Raw genomic sequence first — 19,951 nt, forward strand, 5'->3', positions numbered from 1 at the left:
CTGGGGCGGGGCACCCCTAGCTCCTGTCAGGGAGATCCTGGGCCATGCACAGAAAGCCTCAGTGTCTCATGTGTACAATGAAGAGCTGGACTAAATGCATGGTCCTCACGCCCCTCTGCCCAATAAAATCTGCTGTGAAATTTAAGAAAATACGCCACCGCCTGTGATGTGGAGAACAAAGGCAAAAGAAATGCAGATAAAGTTAGATTTCCATATAACCTGCAGCCCATGGACAAAACTTGAGGCAGGCAGAGTATACCCTTCCTCCAGGAACTCCCAATCTTAATGTTAATGCCTTGCTAGAGGAAAAAAAACACCTTAGCTTGACAATAGTCAGGGCTCCAGGATCCTGTAAGTCTTCTCTAACATATGAAAATACTTTTGGAAACTTCCTTTGTCTTTACTTCCCCCAACTCCAGAGTATATAATCAAGTGCTCCTCACAACCACAGTGCAGCAATTCCTGCGCAGGGGTCCTGTCCCCGTGCTTCAATAAAACCGCATTTTAGCACCAAAAACGACTCAAGAGTTCTTTCTTGGCGGTTGGCTCACGGACCGCACTTGAAACTGCATCACCTGGAGCCCTAATGCAGAGATCCTGGCGCGGTTGCTCGAGGGTAGAGCCCTGAGAGCTGGTCTGTTTAATAAACCCCGGGGGTGACCCTCACCTGGGGTGACCCAGGATGGAGACCAGCCTTCAGGATGCTATGGACCACTTCCAGCTGCTTCTCTACTTAGGGCTCACCTCAGACCCTGAAGCCTGCCTACCTCTAGGGGCACTTCATCAAGGGACTCCAAAGCCACAGGCTGATTTCTACTCAGTAAAGAAAAACAGCCGGTCTCCCTTTATATCTGACTGATGCCCTGTTTGGCTGCAAAAAAACCCCCAAACCAAACCCAACCAAAACAAAAGCATTTGGGACAGGACGCAGGCACACACGGTGACGTATGCTTAAGCATTTCAGTGGGGTGATCAGGAAGAAAAGACACAAGTAAGGGGACCGCGGAGTTTGAAGGTGTTCCCTCTCCTGTCACCCAAAGTCACAGCCAAGAGGGAACTGGCCCCCTCTTGTAGAGATTCAGTTGTTTTATGAATACTCCGCGTGATCATGGGCCACTGGAGTGTGGTAGGCAGGGCCACGAAGAAGTTTCTGAACTCATTTGGGAACTGCTCTAACCTGTGGGCAAGGAGGGAATTAAGGCTCCATTAGTTTTTATCATCACACCACATAACGGCTACAGTGAGACTATAAACTCTGCTGCTGGTAGTTTCCCCCAGTTTGTCAATGCATTTCCGTGCAGGCGAAGCTAGCTAGTCCTACACCAGGCTGGGCAGATGCTGCACTAATAATAGTAACTATTACCACCTCTACCATTACTACTACTGATACTATTATTTCAGACCATTGCCATCTATGTCATTAGCTGCTGCCCCGAAGAGTTGAAACACTCCAGGAAGCCCCTCCCTATTCGAAAAAGACCACCCTCTTCACGCTAGAAATCCTACCACTGCTGGTTACCTTCTCTCTGTCTTCTCCCTTGTGTTTTGAAAACGAAATGGGTCTGTTTCTGAGAGGAGGTGGTCCATTCAGTTCCTCATGCTTTGGAGTGAATTATTTTGCTCGATTGTCTCCTACTGATATGGAACAATGGGTGCTAAAGGAATCGTGGAATTTGAGAGAGAGAGAGAGAGAGAGAGAGAGATTCAGAGCGGGGACTGCAAGGGGAGGAGGAAGGCAAGGTGCCGAGGGCAGAGGCTAAGTTCATCAGAGAATGAATGGACGGTGCGGGTCCCCAGGCGGCGAGCCCTGTGGCAGGAAATCCATTGTTCTGTAGCCGGGTCACCTGCACTGGGCATTAGGAATGTCTGAAGCCGTGGTGGCCACAGAGAGGTCCCTGAGCATCTGTACTGCAGACTTCCTGGTTCCTCTGCCAGAGGGCTAGGCTTTCAGCTCTCGGAGCTCAAAGTACATTAAGTCAGTACCAAGGGAAATTTGCAAGGTCTTTCTCCCATCTGGCAGCTTCTCCAGTGTGCCTACACCTCCTCATCCTGAAAAATCAAGGCAGTGACTAAATGTATCAGGTGTCAACATTTTCAACAGTTACCAGATGCCTCTCCCATTCTTTGGAGTATTTAAAGTAAAATACAGATGCAGCAGGTGAAATGTGCCTTGCAAATAGACGGGCTCAGGACAAGTGGCACGTAAATTAATCATTATTTTATTTTTTTTATAACCTAATATAGTCTGATAGCAAAGACTGAACCATAAAGCTTTGCCGCACCGATGTACCCACATTTTACTTTATTTTTTTAGTGTAAAGATGAACACATAACGCTGTCATTTCTTTTTTTTTTTAATTTTTTTTTTAAGATTTTATTTATTTATTTGAGACAGAGAGAATGAGAGACAGAGAGCATGAGAGGGAGGAGGGTCAGAGGGAGAAGCAGACTCCCTGCCGAGCAGGGAGCCCGATGCGGGACTCGATCCTGGGACTCCAGGATCATGACCTGAGCCGAAGGCAGTCGCTTAACCAACTGAGCCACCCAGGCGCCCCAACGCTGCCATTTCTTAAGGGAAGGACTGGATCTTGTTATGTGAAGTTTCTAGACAAAAAAGTCTCCCGCTCCAGAACAAACTTTTCCAGATCAGCCCGCACCAGCACGGTTCCTTAGGCATGGCTAACAGAGTTTTGCCAAGGCAAACACTGGCCTTGCATAATCAGAGTCTCTCTTTTTCTTTCTTTTCCTTTTTGACAACCTCAGATAAGTCAGTTTAGACCTCAATTTCCTTATTTGCAAATTGGAGGAAAGAAATTCCAGCTTCAAACTTGCGATCAGGGTTAAATGTGATCAAGAGTGATAACATATTTTTAAAACATTGGTTAATCATACACTGTTACACAAAAATGAATCAGTATTGCTCTTTTAATTTATTATTATTATCATTCATCAGTATAAATGGGGGGCTGGAGAATTTCCAGTAATATCTCAGATCTAAAAGGAAGCTAAGCAAGATCAGAAATTGACACGGAACGATTAAGAGACAAACGGTTCTACACTGAGAAATAAAAAAGCAAAACAAAACAAAAACCCCAAAGACACAGAATTAGGTAATACAGAAGGATATAGGACAGAGGCAGAGACGTGAGAATGACAGACACCAAAAGAAGAGACACAGAAAGAGAAGTTCCGAGTCAGACTCCAAAGCAAAGCCAATGACCTCATCCTTAGCTCTTTGTCGAAGATGATGAGAGAAGGAAGGTGGGGGGCCAGGTTTTCTACAGGCAGGAGATACTGTGGGCCTCAGTCATCAGGTCATCCCAGCCAGGATCTTGTCTACAACCCAAGCATGACATCTGTATGCATATATTTTTGGAATGTTGTTCTAGAATAGCTAAGTTGGAGCTGACATCAAGACTAGTTATGTTTTTATAGTCTGAAGTTTGGGAAAAAACAGCCATCTGACATTTCCTCTCCCACCCAGTGCATCTCCCATTTTTACTTGGCCAAAAGGCAAAAACGTATATGCAAAAGGGCATCTGACATTCTTACCTGGAATGTTTATTTTCCCCTCCTGCTTCCATTCTATCGCGCTCCAATTAACATTAATCTCACTGCAGCAGTTCAAAGATACAGGATTGTTGTCGCACGTCACCTTCATTTCTTCAGTTGCCAAAATTCGGATGGGCATGACATCTATTTTTTTTCTGGACTCATATTCAAAAATATCTAATGTCAGCTTGCAAATATATTCACCTGCATAGAATACACAAATATATTTTTTTAAAAAAGATTTATTTGTTTATTTGAGAGAGAGAGAGCGCGCGTTCAAACGAGCCGGGCGGGGGTGGGGGCAGAGGGAGAGGGAAACAGAGAATCTCCAGCAGACTCCTCGCTGAGCACAGAGCCTGACACAGGGCTCCATCTCAAGACCCCGAGATCACGACCGGAGTCAAAACCAAGAGTCGGATGCTCAACCGACTGCACCACCCAGGTGTCCCTACAATTGCATTTTTTCTTGTTACATATATGGAATTCCTTAGAAGAATGATAGCCTCATCTCATGTGTCGTGACAGTACTTCCCGAAGCATCGTTTTCAAAAGCATCCAAGACCTGCTCTAAACAAACCTAAAGAGACATTCAGGAAGTGCAGAAGGTCAACGCAGGTCATTTCTGATGCCACAAGTTAATGAGTAGAGAGATGTTCTAAGGAAGGAGCAGAAATCTCAGTCTTTGCTGTTAAGAAAAAAGGTGTGGTGATGAAAGGGGTAGAAAGGAAAAATTGGAAAGCCTTGGAGAATTAGAAGGTCATGAATGATTTTGGGATTCTATTTAACTCTGCGGCCAAATCAGAATCCACAAAGATGTAACAGGACCCATGTGTCTGCAACCCAACTTCTCTGTCAGGGAAAAAGAGATGCCCCTTGCTGACATCTGGGTTACAATGGGGTTATTAGATTCTAGAGTGTCAGGTGTAAAACTTCTGCTTCTGTGGGTGTTGGGAGGGAGAGTGGGAGGTGGGAGAGATTACAAGGGAATCCGAGAAACCTGCACGTGGAGGGTGATGGAAACGATATGTTCACTCTCCCGAGGAGGGTGGAAGTTTCACAAGTGCACACATATGTCAAAACTTACTAAACGGCACCCTTTAAATATGTACAGCTTATTATATGTCAATTCTATCTCAACAAAGCTGTTTAAAATTTTTTAAAGATTAAAAACAAAAGACGGATTTTTGTCTCCATTTCCAACTCAAAAGCCCTTGGTAAATGTGGAAATCTGTTTTTGTCTCCAAGGATATATTTGCTTACTCATATGCCATGGGATTCACTTTTAATTTCGAAAAGTTGAGGCCAGTGACTTCTTTTCAAAGAGGAAAACACTATGTATATATATTCCAAGGCTTGCTTCTTTATAAGCTCTCTGTTCCTTTCCCCGCACCTGTTCTTGGATGGAAACCCACCTGCATCGCCCGGAGTGATGTTGTAAATCGTGAGGCTCGATATTGAGGTCACGTTGTTGAGCACGGTGCTGTAGACCGAGAATCTGCTGCTGTTCTGCAAGTCAGAGCGCCTTTCGACATGGTGCCAGGACACGTTAGAGGACAAAACTTCATTTTCACACACCAGATTTACCGTGTCCCCTTCAAAAATGATTTCTGGTATGATGGTGAACTTCGTTTCATCTGGAAACCCAAAGGAAAGGTATTAAGATCCCAGAGCAAAGGAATGGAATTAAGACTACCCAGCGGGCACCCCCCACCACACGGGGCTGTAGTGCTTCTAGAAGGAGGCAACGCGTCCTCCTCCTTCCATCCCCAGACAGCTGGTGTCTGAGGCCCAAAGAGCCTCCACCTGCCAGATACCGGGGACAAGGCTTTCAGTTTGGAGTCTGTGCACGCTTAATTGGTCTCATTGGTAGTGATATGGATTCCAAAGCTATTTTCAGTATTTCACATAGTCTGGTAGAAAAACGCTCACTTGTTTATAAAAAAGTCACACCAACTCATTTAAACCTCAAGTTTCTTTGCTAATGACTCAATAATATCAACCGCCTCTTGACAATAACGGGTATTTTGTACCACTGAAAGCTCTGTTGTATGTTTTTGGTGAACTTTAAATGGGAAAAATAATTTCTTGTAATAAAGTCTGTTAAGAATTAAGAATTTTTTTTAAAGACTTCATATCCATGGGCCCTTAGGAAGGAGAACGTTATAGACACACAGGTCCAGATTTGAATCCTGGTTCTGTGCCACACACAGCTGTGTGGCCCTAGGGAATTTACTTAGCCTCTCTGAGCCTCAGCTCATTGTCTGGAAAACAGGAGCAGTGAGAGCTACGGAGAGGTGATTTGGGGGAATAGCAGCTATTATTGTTTTCATGGTACAAATCTGGAGAACCATGGCATTAAGTCATTTCACAGATAGAAATAAAACACAACATTTGCTTTTTGTGTTTATGGTTGTCCTTTGTTTACACAACGTGCGTTTTTCCCCTTTAAGCTGTGTTTCTTATTGTACATCCTTCATGAATTCCACACATTGAGGAAATCAGAGGTGCTGGATAAGGGAAGCTCTATGAGAGTTGTTTTGCATGAGCTCCATGCTCAGGCCAGACTCTCCCCATATTGTCAACGTGGGATCACAATACCGTAAAATTAATTTCAGGAGCTCTGATGTTCTAGTCAAAGTACCAAGGGATCTAAATATTTCTTATCACTTTTTTTAGGCTCCTGAATTAAAGACGATTTTAAAATATCATACCCAACTGTTAAGAAACAAGACCTCCTGGGAATATTTAATGTAGCGAACTGACTCAGAAGTCATACAGACTTATGTTGCTTACTATGTGTTCTTGAGCAAATTATTTACCCTCCCTCTGCTTCTAATTCCTTCCCTATAAAATGCAGATAACAGTACCCATCTCACAGGATACGTGAGGACACAATTTGTGTAACACGCTGGGCTTAACACAGAAAAGATACAATAACAATGTGTCTCTCTTCATCATCACTGTGGCTAACAATAATGATTAGTAAGACCACGGGTATCATGTGGTTATATGGAATTGACCATGAATTTATGGGCAGTGATGAGAGAAAGGGACATTCTGGTTAAGCGCCCCTGCTAATTAATCAAACATTAATTATTTTGAGGATAAATACACAACCAAATAAATGGAAATATTCTGAACATTGATTGCCCTGTGCCCTTGGTATTTCATAAAGATTTAAAATAACTTTCTGCTACCAATTCATTCATTCAGCTTTTTTTCTTTCTTGTTCTCTTCCTCTTCTCTGCCCCCCAGTAGAATTATAATTAAAGCAAAACAAAACCCAATCTCTTGACCTTTTGGGTATTTATACTCTAGGTAAATAGCAGTGACGCTATGGAGAGCAGGATGATGGGGGAGCTACGTTCCTGTTTATTGCTTGGAAGCTGTGCATATCACAGGATCATTCTGGTCTTCCAAGGAGATGGTTGCAGAGATGGATGCAGATGCTCTGCAGAAATGGTGTTGAGCTCCATTCACAGTGACTTCATTGCTCTTTGGAAGGAGAAGCCACAAACTCCAAAGCACTTTTGGGAACCTTACTGTCAGCAGCATGTTTCTGGACTGACAGCCGCTGATCAGTAACACTGCTAGATACTGACTCCTTTAAATGGTTGACTATCCTCAACACAACTGAAATTTGGGGGGAGGAGTAATCACAACCGAAGCTTACCTAGACTGGAGCCTGATGTTCACCTACACCGTCAGAACCATAAACATAAGGAATTTTTCGGGGTAAAACATGTGTTGCTTGGGGGTGGTGTTGGGGGTCAGGAGGGAGTAGCATTGCTGGGTGCCTTCCATGGGAGCCCACACTTTTAGGCCACTTACTCCCCTTCCTTTAATTTTCCAGTTTTCACCTGTGTTGCTGTCTTAACGTATTCTGAATTTTTATTTTGCTTTTTCTCTTGCTTATGTTGTAGCACCTTCTTATAATTATGTATGTACCTTTCAATATTTTGTTTTTAAAAATGATCTGGTGTCTAACAATACCAGAGAATGTAAAGACAAAACTTATAAACCTATTGTAAGGATGGCTTAACCCTTGAGAAGGGGTGCCCTTTCTCCCAGGTATGCCTCAAACAGTCCTTTCAGAGCCCTCCCTGCTGGGGGACAGTGTCCCTCCAAGGAGGAATCACCTTGAGTCTGGAACCATGGACTGGAGTTAGCTAGAACATCCACCAGCCAAATCTCTGCCCAGCTGGCTATTTCCCAAGTAATAATAGGTCCACCCACCTAATGACACAACAGAACACAACTCTGTACCCATTTGTAAAATGGGGGAGAACATCTAACACCCCAGGATTTTATCACTGCTCTATGTGATCCCAAGCAGCGGTTCTCAAACTTTCCCGTGCATCAGAACCACCTGGAGGGCTTGTCGAAACACCGATCGCCCTGGGGCGATGGGTCTGGGGTGGCCCTAAGAATCTATCTTTCTAACAAGTTTCCAGGTGGAGCTGATGCCGTTGGTCTGGGGGCCACACTTCGAGAACTACTGCTCTAAAATAACATTATCAATTGTTTAATATCAATGCATTTCATGAATATCCCAACCCCCACCACAATGGTAGTTTTTGGGTGTTTGGGACCTTCTAATTTTTTATTAAGAATCCATAAACCCAGATGGCTCTGTGACCCTCTGGTCAAATCTCTCTCCCCTGCAATGCCCCCTCCCAACTGCAGTGACATTAGCCTGGTTGGGAGGTTCTGCACCAGCACCTCCGATGGGGAGGGGGCGGTGGGCACATAAGTCTCTGTGTCGGGAACAATACAGTCTCTGTCCATGGAGGACATTGTAATGGAATTTCCTAGTTTTAAGCATAATGATAAATACCATTATTTTATCTAAATAAAATCCACGTACAGGAAAAATGAGCAGATGTCCTACTTACTGCTAGTAACTGCTTGAAAGGAGCTGTAGTCCATTTTGTAGGTCTGATTAAGGTTCTGCATTACTTGCTCGTTTGCTTTATGCATTAATTCGGGTGATGGTGTTGTCGTCTTGACCTCATATGTCACAACCACACTTCCGGGCCTGGATGGAGACCACTCTGTTCAGTAAGGCAGTGACTGACCTGGAAGAGTCTAGATCCTTATGGTGTATTTGCACGGGAGAAACAAAATGGCAGGAACAGCCTGGGCAGTTCTATCTTCAACGGTTCACTCTAATCAACCTGTTATTAAGCTCTAGTTGAAAGCCCGAGGCAGGGCTCACACACTCAAACGGCTGCAGACAGGCGACATAAATGAACAAAACAGCCAGACAGGAATGAGTGGAGTGAATCACAGAAGCTGGTCATAGGGTGGCAGGCACAACACAGAGACTATTGTCACACGGCCATGCTGGCCCAGGGTTACCAGATACGCTGAATGTCAAGGGTAGCCAAAAGCCTGAATGTTTCTCTGAACATTCTTTATTCGTAAAATTGGCAACTAACTTTTTGAAACCCTGTGCTAACCCGCTCATGGCCGCCACGGTGCCCAACTCCAGGGGGAGCCGTCCACACAGCAGCGTGTACTTGTGGCTGGCGGACGACTTTGCTTGAATAAAGGCATCATGCATGACATTATTTCATTTTTGTATCTCAGAACTCGCCAGACTGCAAACTTACCCCGTATCTGTTTGCAAAATTCTTGCATGCACAGAATAAACACAAGGCTTTTGCTCACTTTCCATCTAAGTAGGTACATCTCTAGGGAACAAGTTTCTTTTCTCAGCATTGTCTCCCTCTTTAAGCCCCAGCAACCTGGTATTGTCTTCACTTCTACCAGAGTGTTCCTGCTGTGTGCCCACATGATGCCCCCCTAATGGGCTTTTTCTCCTTCTCTAACGTATTGTTCTCTGCCATTGGGTAGAAATGACCCGATTACAGCTTCTTTTTCTTTTTTTTTTTTTTCAAAATTTTATTTATTTATTTGGGTGAGAGAGAGCGAGAGCACAAGCAGGGGGAGTGGAAGAAGGAGAGGGAGAAGCTGGCTTCCTGCAGAGCAGGGAGCCCAATGCGGGGCTTGATCCCAGGACCCTGGGATCATGACCTGAGCCGAAGGCAGATGCTTAACCAACTGAGCCACCCAGGCACCCCCCGATTACAGCTTCTTACCTGAACCCTGTCACAGTCACCAATTTGAAGCCTGGTAAAATACTGTAACCTTTCCAGAACTGGAAAACAAAGTAAGACAAGTGTCATCGTATCAAGGTCCAGTGAGAGATAAGTCAAAAGATTTAAAGCCAAGTAAAAAGCACATATTCTTTATGACCCCAGCCAAACCCTTCTCCTATATATTTTAATAGTGCTGGCCCAGGCAGATCTTTGAAGAAGTAATTCCCGTCTGCCTATTGCAGGCTGGGTTCTCCAAGAAGCAAACACCAGATTACATGTGCAAAAAATGTTACTCAAGGAGATGCCTAGCAAAGAAAATGGGGAGGTTTCTCTGAATACCGAGCCACAGGAGACTTATTTTGATTCAAGTCACATCTGCAGGCAGATGTTATATGCAAAGCACTGTGGGTGCAGAGCACTGTGCCAGGTACATGGATGGGTGGGATCCAGAGATTAATAGGCCATTCTCTCTTTCCTCCAAGGTATATAATGGAGTGTGCTGTGTGTGTGTGTGTGTGTGTGTCTGGTAGCTTCTCGTGCTGTGCAGAACTATTACATGCCAGATATGGAAATCAGATGTCCAAGAGCTCTTCAGCATTTCAGCATGGCACCCATGGAAATGAAAATGATTTCTGTAGTATAGAAGGGTAAGTGGAGGCGCTCCTGGCCTGAGGCAGGGGCTTGGCCGCCCAGAAAACTAAGGGAAGTCATCATTTCAACCCACCTGTAATAATTTGTAGCACCAATTGGGAAGCTCTACTCCAAATGAGCTAATTTGAGCAAAGCATTTAGGCTCAGATGAATTAATCCAATGTAAAGCACTTAGAATAGTGTCTGGCACACAATTAACACCCAGGGGATATTCTTTATTTTTATATGAGTCAATTTAAATCTGTCGTAATTGAGAATGCGTCGGTACCTTTAACATAGAATGGTTTGAAACCCTCAGTACCAGCCTTAGGCTGATCTGCCCAGAAGATGTTAGGGGCTTCATCCAGGCGGTTTGTGAAAACAAATAGAAATGCACCATCAGGCACTTCTAGACCAGGTTCTTGGACCTTTGAATAGGATTCAGTGAGTTGATGCCACCAAATCTTCTCTGAATCAACTCTATCCTGGGAAGAAGTTCCTCCTATAGGTCAAGATGATGTCAAATCATCCCCCGAACACTGCTTGATTTGAGTACTTCTTAATTCATCATCCCAGAGGTATAGGAATAATTTTGATGTCCACATTCATAAATTCTGACAAATCCAAGCAATTTATCCACTGTAAATGCAACAGATTCAGTTCAGCCCAAAGCTTGTTGGTTAAGAGGTTCCCGGGGCCAAAACCTACCGCTATTTCCAAGTCAGTCTTGTAGGACCTATAGAGAGCAGAGGAAGTGTTCTTGAGGTCTTCTTGAAAGCCCACATTGAGTCTGACTGACATTCTTAGGGTAACATCTGCTGAAAAAACGCAGGGCAACATTTTAAAATCTCATGTTAGCAAGTGAATACACACAGGACGGAGAAACATTTGCTTGAGTTGATATCAAATAGCCACTCAACAAAGAAACATTTAATGAACAGTTATTTACCTCCTTGGAGCTGGCAGAAAGGTCCCTTGGGAGGTAGTCCTTTAAGGCAACCACAGTGATGCCCTGCAGGGACACTGTCATGCTCTTGACAAGTGAGATTTGGGAGGCACTTTTCCTGAGGCCACCTGTAGCCTGTCTCACAGGAGCACCAGATTTCATTCCCAGTAGGTCTGCAGACTAGCATTAACCAGAACAGCAAGGAGAGAGAAGGTGGTCACCATCTTTACATTTATAGACTGTAAGTATTTACACTTGCAGAAAATCCTAGCTTGACTCCATATCGCCCTCTGGGAAGTTCAACAGTATTACATGAGATTCACGTGATTCCCATTACGCCTCACCATGCTATCAGGCACGGCCACCTAAAGGATGATGGCTTTGACTATCTTAGGGGATGCCTACAATGATACCACGATGAACAGATTCCTGGACATGAAGTGTACGGTAGCCAGTTTCCAGGATGGCCCCTGTCCACCCCTGGTTCTGAGTATTGACACCCTTTTGTAACTCCCTCTCATACTGTACTAGGCTTAGTCTGTGCGACCAACAGAATATGGCAGAAGTGATGATATATCATCTCTGAGATTAGGATATAAAAGACACTGGCTTTCCTCTGTGATCTCTCTTTCTCTCTCTCTCTCTTCTTCTCTTTCATCATTTGCTATGGGGGCAGCCAGCTGCCCCTGCATAAGGACATGTCATGGAGAGACTGACATAGTGAGGAACAAAAGTCTCCACCCAACAGCTACTAAGGAGCTGAGTCCTGCCAACAACCACATGAATGGGCTTCAAAGTGGATTTTCCAGCCCCAGTCGAGCCTTTAGAGGATTGCCACTCTGGCTGACAGCTTGGCTACAACCTCATATAACCTGAGCCTGAGCCACCCAGATAAGCTCCTCCTGAATTTCTGGCCTTCAGAAACTATATGATACAATAAATGTTTATTGTTTTAAGATGCTAAGTTTTGGGCTACTTTGTTAAGCAGCAAAAGATAACAAATACAGAGTACAAATATGACTCTGCCTTTTACATTTCTAGTCAAAGGTGAACAACCAAAACAGTCACTAATCCCACTGGGGACATTGGAAAATGCTCTGAAAACAGAGTGTTTTGAATTTATTCCTAAAATTCAATCAAAGTCATAACACTGGGACCTGTCTATTCTAAGAATCAGCTCCTAGGCAAAGGCCCACAGAATGACTACCCACAGGAAAGCCATCAAATCACTGTTCCCAAAATAGGAGGGACACCCAAGCTCTACTGAATCCATGAACACTGATGCAGTTCTGTTCTTCAGCATTGGCGGGAAGTGGCACCCAAAAGGAGCTATGAAGCAACCATTTCAGGTTCTGCTAGTGTATATTAAGAATAAAAAATTGGAATGCATAGATGATATTGATGACTATTTGAAATTTGAGAATTCAAAAAAATTTTTGAAAAACAAGAATTTTATGCTTGCCTCCATTTTAGAATCATAAAATCCAACATCTGTTAGTGCCTGCAAGACAATAACTTTGTTTAGGACAAGGGGGAAGTCCCCTATTATAGCTTTCCAGGTGATGGTGTCTGAGAAGTAGGACACCTAGCATAACCTCAAAAGGGAGGCAGTGACCAGGAAGTCCAATCCCATAGCCTGGGGGTTTCTATATTATGTCTTGCTTCCAATCCAGGCATGTACCTGGTTCCTATTTCTTGACCTATGATGCCAGAATGAAGGGAACTTGCCACTTATTAATACCTGAACCAGTCCTTGCTGTACCCACTGATTACCCAGAGGAATGGAACCCCATAGTTGGTCATGAAGGACCTGGCAGTATCTTGGGACATATTTTGTGACAACCAATACACAAACCACCAAGCAAACATTTGGCCACCATTTGAAATAAGGAAACTGGCTGCAGAGTTTGCCAATAGGGGCTTCATTCTGGAATGCTATGAAGTCATAAAATCATACCTCAGGCCTTTTTGGGTCATTTCACTTGCCGACTAAGTACAATCTGCTCTAATAGTAAGGAGTGCAGACAGCCTTTCTCCTGATATACCCCACCCTCTGTTCTGAAGCAATGGGTCTTTGACTCACCTGTTGTCACCTCAATGTTTAAAATGTTGGTGGCTTGGTCAGTGCTATTCCCTTGAATTGGGAAACTGAGGCTGTGCAAGTAAGCTTTGATAGGCTCCAGGAAGGAGGCATTTTCAAAACTGATCTCCACATCAACGATGTACTCTTCAGCTGCTGGGCTACTTGAGGCTACTGAAAGGAAAGCACAGGAAGCTGTGAGAACTCACTGTGGGTGGCAGAGAGGGACCATGGCGGACAGTTCAACATTTAAAGGCAGTAATGGGACTATGTGAATGCTGGACATGTCAACCTTAAGGGATTTCTAATGAACCTTTTTAGAGAAAAAGAAGCTTGTCAGTTTATACCACCAAACATCCCCTTCATGGTGTTCCCTCTGACTTTACTATTTATTTATTTATTTATTTACTTTTAAAGATTTATTTATTTATTTGAGAGAGAGAGAGAGAGAGAAAGTGGGGGTGAGGGGCATAGAGAAAGCGAGAGAGAGAGAGAGAAAAATCTTAAACAGACTCCGAGTTGAGTGCAGAGCCCGATACGGGGCTCGATCTCATGACCCTGATCTCAGGACCCTGATCTCAGGATCTGAGCCGAGACCAAGAGTTGGATGCTTAACCAACTGCGCCACCCAGGTGCCCCATAACTTTACCATTTAATGGAGGAAGGCAACCGATTTGTCTGGTCTCAGTGTAGTGGTCTCTGGCCATTTGAGAGATTCACAGGCTAAGTTCAAGACTTGTCCTTCCTCTCCGTTCTCTCACCCTCCTTGGTGTCCAAGGTCAAGGATTGCTGTGTTGAAACTGGACCGGAAGGGGCAAGAATAGAAGCAGGGAGACCTAGCAGGGGGACCTTGGCAACAGTCTAAACAATAAAGCCATGGTCCTGACTCAGAGGAATGAGTCAGTGTGTTTCCAACACCATTCACTTGACATGCGTGCATTTTGAGATCTGTACTATGCATGGCTTGAAGACCTCCGGGAAAAGTCATCCAGTTAATTCCCTTTTGCTCTTCGCCTACGCACACAGCATGGGCTCTTAGTTCTTACTGGGTATCTCTGGTGTCCAGAACATGATAGGTACTCAATGAAAGCAAAATTCACAAATCCCCAGCTCTTCATTGCCTTTCCAAATTGTCTCCAGGCTGATTGACTGGCATCCTAGATGCATTTGATGTCCAACACATACCCACCACAGGCAAGCCAGACAATATACAGTATATACCAGAATATTCTTTCATAGTTTTCTGTATTACATCATGTCTGGTTCACTAGTTGCAAGCTTCTCAAGGGCAGGAACTATTTCTTTCAGTTCTCATGGCTTTACTCCATCTGGCATGGAGCTCACCACATAATAAATGTGTGCCCAGTCAGTTCTTTTTAAAATTGTGACCCTCCTGAGGGGGCTACACATTCACCTTTCTGTCACTGCCAGAATCTTCGGCTCATTCTTGGCTGAAATACATAACAGGAGCAGAAGCCAAGGGCTAGTTTCATAGCTCATGATGAACCTTCAAAGACTAGGAGAATTTTTTACACAGATGAATTGAGAAGACAAGTTGTGGCTTATTCTATCTTGTCAGTCAAATAAGGAAAAGGTTAGTGAATACTTACAAAACTATTATTTTAAAATTTAAGAGAGAAAATTTAAGTCAAATCTGGAAGTATGATGTATATTTTGCCATAAATTAAAATTCTAGGTCTGTTTTCTAAAAGGGCAAAGAATTTTCCCACAATATTGCCAGATTTGTTTAAAATTTCCCAAGGAATATTGATGAGAAGCACTAAAATAGAGTAAGTTTGTGATGGGAAATGCCAATGAATAAATTTTTGTTGTAGAAAGCTGTAATATCTGTTTACTTATAGTGATAAACTATGTCTTAGAAGGTTGGTTTTATTCATCAATCTTCCTGAGAATTATTTCATTCTGACATGCATCATTCAACTTGCTGCAATTAACTCAAACTGTGAAAAAAAAGTCTTTGCCAATTTCTTAAAATTAAGAATATATCTTAAGGTATATTTCCTGCTTATAAAAATGTACTTATAAGTAGAACAAAGTGACTTTTAAAACCCAGTGCAGAAGCACAGTCTGTCATGATACCATGGCAATGCCTCAAATTTCCTGTTTTCTTTCTGATTCTCCAATGATTCTGTGATGAAAACAAGCTTCCTGGAAGAACTGTTAATCTTAATTTATGTGATCCTAACTCTAGACACGGTATGGGGCCTGCTGGGAATATCTGTGAGGAGGGTGGCTGCATGATATTTACAAGGAATGTCTGCCTTGGAGCGCATTCTTTTTCCTGAAAATTAATGCAGCCATGCTTATACCCTCCAGTGGATTCAACTCCAAGATTCTCTTTGCCGTAGGCAGTCTATCTCCTCCCATGAATGTAAACAGGATATCCTAGACGGTAGGGCTTTTTAGAAGAGTGAAGTCAATAACAATCCCATGTCCCCCACTTCATCATCTGCACTGTTGCATCCCAGGTTCTGACCCCAGCGTGGCATCCGCCCCTGCCTGAGTGCCATTCCTACTGCTCATCTCTGAGCCCACTTCTCTGTGTTCTTTTCAGACATAATTGCAGGACAAACATGTGCCTGGGAAGCACATGGTGATTCACCGATGTCCTCATTCCCCACTGAAACCAAGGCGGTCCTTCCGGTGAGACCTTACAAGGAGCTGAGCCAAAAGCTTAACATACGTAACATCACTTCCTGTGACTTTAACAAATTCTCTTCTAGGGGATTTGTGCAACTGTAATGAAAGTACCAGCCTCCAAGAACCTCTTCCCCTCATCTACTTTTTATGTTTTTCAACTTCTAAAGAAGTTTCAGAATAACCTTCCACCTGAACGACACTTTTCCCTAGAGACCGGTATGGGTGTGGGACCTCCACTAGAGAAGAAAATCCATGGCACTCATGGATTTTGACATTGTCTTGCTAGGTTTATTCACTTGTGCTTTCATTTATTGATTTATTGATTCACAGTAACTTTACTGTTTATTGAGGCATTGTGCCAGGTGCTGGGGACATGGGGTAAATAAAAGAGGCAAAGCTCTACTTCCATGGATCGTCCATCTTCATGCGGGAGGTAAAAGTAAGTTGAAACTTCAGTGTCGGGCAGTTCTGAAGGACATGGAGACAATAAAGCAGGGTAAGAAAACAGAGCTGCAGGCATGTTGAGGGATTTTTTTGTAGAATGGTTAGACAAGACCTTTCTAAAGCAGTAAAAGCTGAGCAAAGATGCAAATGAAATGAGGAGTTGCCCTGTGGATATTAGGGGACTACTCCCCCAGGAAGAGAAAATAAGCACAAAAGCCCTGAGACAGCGGATTTCCACAGCTCGTCGGAGGAACAGCAAGAAGATGCCCCTCCCGATCCGGGTCATTCCTTCTCGTCTCCAGTGTCTCAGCCCCACAGGCAAGACACACGGAGCTGCCACCGGGCCTCCCGTCCCTGTACGGCCGCAGGGCGAGGGTCTGACTTTAAGGAAAGTAGCTCAGCTGCTCAGGTGTCAGTGTGACCCGCCTGTGGATGGGACCAGAGGCACACTCCGCCCACAGTTTGGGATAAAAAATGCCAAATCCTGCTCGCCTGGCCTCTCCCAAATCCGAGGACTTCAGAGCTGGGGAGAATGATGTTCCTGGTCTTGCTCCAGGCTACAAGGGACTCAGGAGGAACAGAGGGAGGTTTTCGCACCTCTGTGTGAATGTGTCCCCAAGAGGCCCTTCCGTGCTCCTCCTCGGCTGCCTCCGGACCATCTGATTCCAGAGTTTAACGTGTTTGCTTTTTCTCGGGCTCCTGTGGCCTGGTGTTGTTTGCCTGAACTTTTCTGACTCACCGGTGCCCCCAGCACATTCCAGGTGTCATCCGTGTCACGGACGGAGCCTATAGGCAGGCCCAGAGACACAGACCAGCCAGGATTTCCCCTCTCCTTTCCCAGAAATCGCTGCCCGCCACACTGCACTTATCTTAAAGAGACATTTCTGGAAAGTTGGCCACAAACTGAGACAAGTAGTTCTGGGTCTTAAGCACAGCTGTTTAAGCAAACAATTTTATTTTTGCCGGGCCACTCTAATGGGAATTTTGGCTTCTCAGAAGTTGGAGCCTAAGTCTATGTGTAAATTAATCTCCCACCTGCAAAAGAACGAAGCCTGCTGACTTCACGCAAGACAAACGAGGTTGATGTGATTTTTCTGTTGCCCCAAAGGGACAAGGCTTCTTTATCACTGAAGATTTGGCTCTGTTGTTCTCACCCTTAGTCCTGTAGCAGGTAAATATTAAAAGATGCCTGTTCTAGGTTGCAAAACTGTCTTAGTTCCTGTTTGCTAATAAACATTTGTATGTGTAAAAAAAAAAAAAAGATGCCTGTTCTTCCACTTGTTTCTTAGTATGTTCTAGTAGGTAGAAATTTGACAGTAGCACCTGTATCCTATTGTACCATTGTCAGCAGATAGTCAGAGGATCATGTTCAGGCAAGGGGAAAACTACCAGAAGCCCAGGCTGGGGATCACTGGCAGGTGTCAATGGAGGGGAGCATGGGCGGCACAGTGTGTCATGGAACACTGGGCTGTAAAGCCTGGAGAAAGTAATCAATTCTACTAGTTTGTCATATACCCAAGTCATCAAAGTCAGTCCCAGGAAAAGAATTTTTCCTGCTAAGATGAAGGCAGTGCTCCTTACTCTTTACCCTACAAAGCTGTTCTAATAATCACGGACTGGAATCTCACGGGCAAGAGCCAGAAACACGTGTTGAAAACTAGAACTCTGCACCACGAGCATGGATTCTGGAGCCAGAGTGAGGTGGGGTGGAATACCTTCTTTCCTGGGCAAGCCATTTAACCTTGTGAGCCACACTTTGCCATCTGTAAAACAGCGGTAATATATTTTTTGCAGAACTGATGCTAGGAAGTTGATGTGGAGACCCCTAGCAAATTGTCTAGCTTACAGTAACCAGTCTGAAATAGCAGGAAGAAATAAGAATATGAATTATGATAAATGTGATGGTTATATGACATGCAGATGTCTGCTGGTAGGTCAAGAAAAGCTAATGCTATTCCAATCAGGTCTCACCTTTGAGATGGTTAAACAGACACACCACACTGATCAGAAATTAAAAGCAAGAAGCACTCCCAACACACGGAAGGTCAATCCTAAAACCAAACCCAGACACCAGGCTGAGAGCACCTTGTCATCTTTCTCGGCTACCATCTCCACCTGCTTAGTACACTAAATGCCACATACTATCATAAGGAAGATTAAGGCCGCAAAAACCCCCAAATCTGTTCCTCAACCTGGAAAATGCACAGCATTTCCTGGACCTGGATGAAGAAGGGCCAGCACATGCTGAGGCTGCCAGTTCTGCAGAAAGATCGAGATCCCCACACTGGCAGCCAACAACCCAATTCTCTCACTAGGTAAGTATGAACATTAAGCGCCTCCAGCACAAGGATAGGACACCCAGATCTCCCTTTCTCGAAAATAAGTCTATCAGCCATTCCTTTTGAAGCCAAAGAAGAACCCATGAGGACTTCCGCCCAGGGCCCAAGAACATTCCCAACGAAGCTCGGAAACCTGGCATGGACAACTTCACAAAGTGACCTAGAGAACACATTTGAGTTACTGCTAACCAATAAGAAACTTCTGCTCTCACCCGCCTAGGAAGATTACCCTTAAGACTAAATTTGGAGTTTATTGGCAAACCTCCAAGATAAGATTTCCATTCCAACTCCGGGTTCTACCTCTGGTCTCCACATCCCCCAGACGCCCAGGTCTGTGAGCTCACAGAGTGTCACAAGGATCACTGCTACCCTTCACCCCACGTCAAAGCTGTCTCCAAGTCCTTTTGATCCACTTCTTGTAGTATCTTTCACAAGCGTTCCCTTTCTCCTTTCCTATTTCCCTCGAGGGGCCAGGGCCAGTGATGGTCCACGCTGCTGAGCCTCCTCGCTGGACTCCCAAACGCTGACTTCTTCACTCGGCCACTTCAGACGGTTTCCATCAGTTCCTCCTCTGTGCCAGCCTTTCAGATGATCGAGAATCCACCTCCTAGTGTAATCGGGACATAACTGGATGCTTTGTCCCATTCTTATTTCCCTCTGCTCCCCAGAAGCCTCTCTGCTCTAACTGGCAGATCCACCCTGATTCTGGCCTCTGGCTTCTGGGCTTTTGTGCAGACTTCTCTTCCCCAATAGAATTCTGAAATAGTTTTCCAAAAACACTAACTTGCATCTTATGGCATTCCTCCTCCTGCCTTCAGTGGTTATATGGGACTTTCTCTGTACCCGGAATATTTCAGGCTCTTTCAAATGCAATGTTATTTTTATAAATAAATCTGTGTTTCTAATTAAAAAAAAAACAATCCAAAATCAAATAAACCTCTAGATAACCCTAATAACAATTAAATAATATATACATAATGTTATTTAATCTTAACAACCTTGTAAAGTAATAACTCATATATATATTTGTATGCATATGTATGTCTGTGTCTGTGCATGTGATATGTATGTGATATATGTATAATATACATATATGTACGTGTGTGTGTACCAAGGGCCCAGTGAAGCTATATAGCTGACCAAAGTAACTTAGGAAGAAGTCCATAAGTGCTCTGAGCATAAACGAGTGTTGACC

At 44.1% G+C, this 19,951-nt stretch overlaps 1 protein-coding gene across 10 annotated transcripts in view; it reads right to left on the bottom strand.

The window, feature by feature from the left end:
- The window catches only part of ADGRF5 (adhesion G protein-coupled receptor F5), a 102,279-nt gene that overhangs the window by 25,233 nt on the left and 57,095 nt on the right, over window positions 1-19,951 (bottom strand). For 5 of the 10 annotated variants that reach the window (XM_045866986.3, XM_045866992.3, XM_045866985.3 and 2 more), the window contains exons 4-10: window positions 13,316-13,486; window positions 11,236-11,412; window positions 10,995-11,104; window positions 9,657-9,715; window positions 8,448-8,590; window positions 4,965-5,186; window positions 3,553-3,756 (exon numbers count right to left, since the gene is read on the bottom strand). In XM_045866986.3, the coding sequence (XP_045722942.1) occupies window positions 3,553-3,756; window positions 4,965-5,186; window positions 8,448-8,590; window positions 9,657-9,715; window positions 10,995-11,104; window positions 11,236-11,412; window positions 13,316-13,486 (1,086 nt within the window). Of the gene's footprint in view, window positions 1-3,552; window positions 3,757-4,964; window positions 5,187-8,447; window positions 8,591-9,656; window positions 9,716-10,994; window positions 11,105-11,235; window positions 11,413-13,315; window positions 13,487-13,961; window positions 14,944-19,951 lie in introns of those variants that run through there. The other 5 variants (XM_045866988.3, XM_045866996.3, XM_045866993.3 and 2 more) reach the window with 4 other exon arrangements.

The sequence above is a fragment of the Mirounga angustirostris genome, unplaced genomic scaffold (genome assembly GCF_029215605.1).
Source record: "Mirounga angustirostris isolate CCGP_5_RB_7025 unplaced genomic scaffold, mMirAng1.0.hap1 SCAF_8, whole genome shotgun sequence".
NCBI classification, from domain to species: domain Eukaryota; kingdom Metazoa; phylum Chordata; class Mammalia; order Carnivora; family Phocidae; genus Mirounga; species Mirounga angustirostris.